Below are 6,378 nucleotides of genomic sequence, written 5' to 3' on the forward strand. Positions count from 1 at the left end.
CTACAAATCACTCCCACCCCCCTTTTGTAACCCTTTCCCCCTCCTACTGCCTGTAGGATATTGTTATACTTAATGAGGTATGCTATTTTTTCTTCGCATCAAGAATGACAGGAACAGATCTCATGCGAAGCTCCTCTCTCTCCCCTCTTTCCCTCTAAAATGATGTGTGTTCTCCTTGTTTACCTTTCTAAGTCACTGTTGCTTCTCGTAATTGGAGGTTGAATTTTCCATTGAGTTCTGGCTTTTTTATCAAGAAGGTCTGGAACTCTGTTATATCATTGAATGACCATCTCTTTGCCTGGAAGAATATGCTCAGTCTCTCTGGGTATGTGATCCTTGGTTGTAATCCGAGCTGTTTTGCCTTCCTGAAAATTGTATTCCACTGCCTCCGATCTTTCAATGTGGAGGCTGACAAATCCTGTGCAATCCTCACTGTGGACCCTCGATATTTGAATTGTTTCTTTCTGGCCGCTTGAAGTATTTTCTCTTTTATCTGGTAGTTCTGGAGTTTGGCCACAACATTTCGAGGATTTTTCAGTTTGGGATCTCTTACAGCAGGTGTGTGGTGGATTCTGTCGATTTCTATTTTCCCCTCAGGTTCTAGTATCTCAGGGCAGTTTTCCTTAACGAGCTCTTGGAGAATGTTGTCCAGGCTCATTTTTTCATCATAATTTTCTGGTAGGCCTATGATTCTCAGATTATCTCTCCTGGATCTGTTTTCCAGGTCAGTTATTTTTTCTTTGAGGTATTTTACCTCTTTTTCTAATTTTTCATTTTTGTTGTTTTGCTTGGCTACTTCTTGGTTCCTCATAGAGTTATTTGTTTCCATTTGTTTAATTCTGGTTTTTAGCAAATCATTTTCCTTGGTTAATTTTTGAAGCTCCTTTTCCATATCATACACTTTTCTTTTTAGAGAGATGTTTTCCTCATTATAATGCTTTTCGGATTCTGCTATTTTCGTTTTGAGAGAATTATTCATTTTGTCTTCTATCTCTCTCATTTTGCTTTCAAAGTTCCTTTTGATCTCATCTAGGAGAGCCTTCTGTGCTTGGGATCCATTCCCTGTTGAAGTCTCAGCTGTGGGTGTGGAGTCCACAGTGTCTCCCTCTGAGGTTGGTTCCTCCCTCTGAGGATAGTAGGACTCTAGAGTCTTTGTCTTTGTAGTCTGCTTTCTACCCATTTTGAGGCAGTGTCCTAGCCACGCCCTTCCTCTAGGATCCCAAGCCTTTACTGTAAAGGGTTTTGCCCTGGGGCAAGAGTTACTATATTTTCAGGGTCAGAGGGGGAGTTTGGAGCAAGTGGGGTTCACTCTGCCATCCTTGTCTTTGGAGGTCCTGAAAGGGGCTTTAAAAAAAAAAAGATTTCTGGGCTATGAAGTGGTAGCCCCATGAGTGTTTGCTGTCCAGTATAGGGGTGCCTGTATTTGCTTCTTACCTTGCTCTTTCCAGTCCCAGCCCTTTGGTGATAGGCCTGGTAGTGGACCTTGTGGTTGGTGGGAAGACTTGCCCTCCGAGTTGATCAGGCCCCTTCCAGGCCTGCGTCCGCCACGCCACGCCTTCCCGCACAGGCCGCCACACCTTCCCGGCCTGCGCCCGCCGCGCTGCCACCGCCGCACCTTCCCGAGCAGGCCACCGTGCCATCGCCCGCTATTATTCCTTATTAGAACTTGTCCTTCGCATCTATGTATTGATAAATCTGGAAACAGCCACAGCTGCTGCTGATCTGGAGTCCCTCTGGCTGGCGGCTGGTCAGGCCCGCCCTGGGGCTAAAGCCTCGGTGTGGGGCTGGGCTCATCTCCCAGAGCTTTGCGCTGGCCGATTCCTGCCGGCCTGCCAGGCTGTTCTCAGTGGGAGGTTAGTTTCTCTGTGTCATTTTGTAGGTTCTGCAGCTCCAAAGTTTGTTTAGAGTCCCCTTTTTACATGGATTGGGGAGGGTGGAAGCCGGAGCCGCGGGAGGGTCGTGCTTCTACTCCGCCATCTTGGCTCCGCCCGAGGGACTAACTCTTAGCACTTCTGGTCCTTGCCATCTGCCTTGAAGCGAACTTGTCTCCTCTAATTGCAATGTCAGGTCCTTGAGAATAGAAATTGCCGCGATTTTTGTTTCCCTGTATGCTTAACACACAGTAAGCACTTAATAAATGATTTTCCAATCATTTATTCGATTTGAGAACAGGTAGAGACCCTGTTGTGCCTTGATTCCTGTTGCTCTTGCATTTCCTTCTTTCATCTTCTCCACCTATTCAAATCCTATCTATCCTTCAAAGCTCAACGATGATCCCACTCCCGGGCTGAAATCTTCCCAAGCTTGCTCTACCCAGCAATGTTCTTCCCCTATCTCTGAATTCTTTTCTTGCTTCCTCCTGCTTGGACTCTTCTCTCTGTTTCCTATATCTTTAGCTGGATTCTACTTGTCATTCAAAGCCAACATTGTCCATGAAGCCATCCAATGACTCCCTTCTCAGACCTTTGAGAACACAGATTATCTATAATGTTCATTTGATGTTAAACTTTTGCTTTATGATGCATCAGTTCTACCTCTTTGACTAATTATGAGATAGGGGGAGGAATACTGCATTAGGAGTCACAGGTCTTGGATTTGACTTGTATTTGTATTTCACTTGTATTTGTGGAAGGAGTTTCCACCCTGGGAATGTCTTGAGTCAGTGAAATTACAGTTCTAGAACCAAGACCAGCAAACCAAAAACTACCTATTGGGCCCCGGACAAGTCAACTCCCCATTCTGGACCTCCATTTTCCCACATATAAAATGAAGGGTTTAAACCCAATTATACATATACATATATGTATGTGCATATATATGTATATATATACACACACATTATTATACAGACATATATACTCATGTATAATACCTACTGTGTTCTAGACACTTTGCGAAGCCCTGGGAATGCAAAAGACAGTCCCTAACCTCAAGGAACTCCTAATTTACTGTATTATATATTATACTCAGTTCAAGGGTATGTATATGTATGCACACGTATGTATATTTCTATATACCACATATGCATACATGTGTATACAGTATACATATAGAACATATACATACACATAGCTAGAATTGAGTGTGGTGTGTGTATATACACACATATGTTCAATTGTATACATACAGCATATAACCATACATACATTTGTGTATATACCCATATGTGTATATGTATGTATGTGCGCTCATTTGTAACCCTAAATATTCGAACTTTTACTTCTCAGTAGCCACACAGCCGGCTCTGGAAGTGTGTTTGCTGAGAAAGGTGATGATGCTTAATGCCTGAATCCCTGGGGTGCCAGGATTCTCCCTTGTACAACAACATCCTGTGGTTGTAAACAGAGTGCAGTAACTTCCCCCCTTTCCCCCAGCCCAGAGCCCCTAAGCATTCTCTGCACTACTCCACAAGCCAATGGATCCCCACTGTGCAGGGCACGCTACTCCGAGGTGCCCTTGGCTGTCTCCACACACCACTTACAACTTCTGTGGAGGGAAACTACTCTTCACAACCACAGAATGAATTTAATTTTTAAAAATAATCTTTCCCCCCCCAACTTTTGCAGAGGGATCCTAGCCCAAGGCAAACACATTTCAAAACAGCTAGCTTCTGTGAGAGCCAGGTTACTCATTAACAAGGGGACAAATAGGTCAACATTGACCTAGATTGCGTGTGCCTTTAGAATTGAGATCCTGTCAATTTCAGGCCCCTCTCCCTTACCTCCCCCCACCCTCCAGGGGAAAACAGGAATCCAATGTTCTATTGAAATGAAGGATTCAGGTATACTCTTACTTTGTATATATACTCAGGTATACTCACTTACTCAAAACAACCCCCCCCTTCTCCAAATGCCATGGTAACCCATAAAGAGCAGAGCCCAAAAGAGAGAAAGATAGTCATTTAGTAACAGCAGCATTTTGTATTTGCTGCAGTAAATAGACTTAGAATTATAGAATGTCTGAGACCTTTGAAAATGATTCCTTCAATCCTCCCTCCCACCCCCAGCCCATTGTACACATGGGAAAACTGAGGTCCAGAAAGGGAAGTAAGTGCCTTGCCTAATGTCACGTAGTATTGGTGGCCGATCTGGATCTAGAACCCAAGTTTTCTAACAACCCAGCCCCACTGGGTTTTCTGGGGGTATCTTTCCAATAAAATAAAAAAGAAGAAAGTGATAGTTTTCCAACTGACTGACACAAAATGAGAATAGCAATTGCTTAAGGCCTCTGTTTCTCCCTCAGTCTGCCTCTTCTGAGAGTCCTCATGGGGCAGGGCTCTAGCCTCTGATTCACTGACTTTGCAAATAACAAATACATTATTATTTGTGCCCCATAGTAGGCACTCAAGAAAAATTAATGTGACCAGTAAAAGGAGGCAGTCGTTTGCAAAACAAATTGCTCAAAAAAACATCTTTTTATGATTCTTTTCTTTTTTCAGTCACCAGAAATTTCTATCTACTCCGCGATCAGTATTGCAAGAAGTCATTATTACGAATCAAGCTTCCAAGAAGCATAATTATAAAACCTTCTATTTTTATAACACTTTAGAGTCTACAAAGTACTTTTCCTACATCCCCATGAATTAGAGACTATATGATATTTTTATCGCCATCTTACAGGTGAGGAAACAGAGGCTCAGATATATGATGCAAACTCATAGATTTTAGATTGGAGAGGTAATAGAGGTGATCTAATCCAACCTCCCTCATGTTAAACATGAGGAAACTGAAACTCAGAAATTTTAAGAGGCTTCTACAGTCATCGGGTGGTAAGTAGTAGAATTGGAATTTTGAAACTATATTCTCTGACTATGAGTCTGGGGTTGATAATAAATTAGAAAGTCCTTTAATGAAGGAAGGTTTCCATTTTTCCTACTTAATTAGTTTAATATATACATATAGATGTATATATAACATATGTGTGTATGTACACACACATACCACCCACAAATTCTCTCTTGGACGGACTCCCAGGCTACTTAAGTAGCCGGACCAATTAAAAGTACAAATTCATCTTCCCAATTATTGCTATTGTGCTCAAGAGGGGATTACTTAGAGCGAAAGCCAGAGAGTACTCAGCCAGTCACTCACCTGAGTTTGTGGGTAGCACCCGCATGTTCTCAAACTCCAACATTGTGTAGGAAGAGTCCAGGGACACACTATAATCTGGCATATCCATATCCATTATGGTTTCATGAAGCTTCATGATCATCTGTCAAGAATCAAAGTTGGGACCATAGCAGCCTTATGTCAATCACAGCCAAGATCTAGTTAGAGGAAAACGCCTGCCTTAGGCCTCCCAAATGACAAATCATTATCTAGTTCCCTCCCTTCCTCTGGTCTGGTCTCCCCTCCCCCACTAGAATGAGGCTGGAGGGAAGACAAGCCTGATCGTTTCTCTTTCTATCTTCCTAGCACATTCTACCTGCTATTGGTGTCTCCTTGGGATTATGTGATGCTGATAAGTAAGTCAACTTGGGCTGTATCCTTGGTTCAATACCATGTCCTTTATGGCTGAGCCCTAAAGGAACAGTCCTTGGCTGCACAGTGTGTAGGCAGACAAATCTAGCCTTTCTCTCTTCTGTCAGAACATCCCCCTGGGCAGCCAAGCCAGTGGATGTTGGGGGAAGAATTCCAAGGGGCAACACTGGCTTTTATCTCTGTATGCCTGTGGCTTTTCACTTTCTTCCCACTGCATCTGTCAATCAGCTTTGTCATAAGTAGAGTCAGAAGTTAAATTACTTCACTGGCACTAGGAAGATTTTAAAATGCTGGTCCTTATTCTCATGCGTCATTCTGTTGATAGGCTAATTGGTCTCATTCCTAGATGGATATGGCAGAGCCTTTCCTCTTCAAGCTGTGCATGGTCACATCTGGGCCAGGAGTTTCCAAACATTTGACATTTTTTTTTAAATCCATAAGAACCTGAGGTGTCAGAACTAGAAGAAACTTTGGTGAACATTTAGTCTGATCTCTCTGTCTCTGTCTCTGTCTGTCTCTCATCTCTCTGTTTATCTATCTGCAGCTAGGTGGTGCAATGGATAGAGCATGAGGCCTAGAGTCAGGAAGACTCATCTTCCTCAGTTCAAATATGACCTCAAGTACTTACTAGCTGTGTGGCCCTGGACAAGTAATTTCACCTTGTTTGTCTCAGTTTCCTCATTTGCAAAATGAACTGGAGAAATAAATGGCAAACAACTCCAGTATTTTTTGCCAAGAAAACCCCCAAAATGGGATCATGAAGAGTTAGACATGACTGAAACAAAAGAAGAAGAAGAAGAAGAAGAAGAAGAAGAAGAAGAAGAAGAAGAAGAAGAAGAAGAAGAAGAAGAAGGAGGAGGAGGAGGAGGAGGAGGAGGAGGAGGAGGAGGAGGAGGAG

General features: G+C 42.9%; 1 protein-coding gene and 1 pseudogene across 1 annotated transcript in view; both read right to left on the minus strand.

The window, feature by feature from the left end:
• Positions 1-5,205, minus strand: part of LOC138159356 (hepatocyte nuclear factor 4-beta-like) — an 82,395-nt gene extending 77,190 nt beyond the window's left edge. The window contains exon 1 of the mRNA XM_069085631.1: positions 5,091-5,205. Coding sequence (XP_068941732.1) covers positions 5,091-5,205 — 115 coding nt within the window. The remainder of the gene's footprint in view (positions 1-5,090) is intronic.
• LOC138159358 (centrosomal protein of 19 kDa pseudogene) overlaps positions 1-6,378 on the minus strand; it is a 300,984-nt pseudogene that overhangs the window by 265,888 nt on the left and 28,718 nt on the right.

Source organism: Petaurus breviceps, unplaced genomic scaffold (genome assembly GCF_028583685.1).
Source record: "Petaurus breviceps papuanus isolate PSGF00001 unplaced genomic scaffold, PetGlider_PUasm1.0 176, whole genome shotgun sequence".
NCBI classification, from domain to species: Eukaryota; Metazoa; Chordata; class Mammalia; order Diprotodontia; family Petauridae; genus Petaurus; species Petaurus breviceps.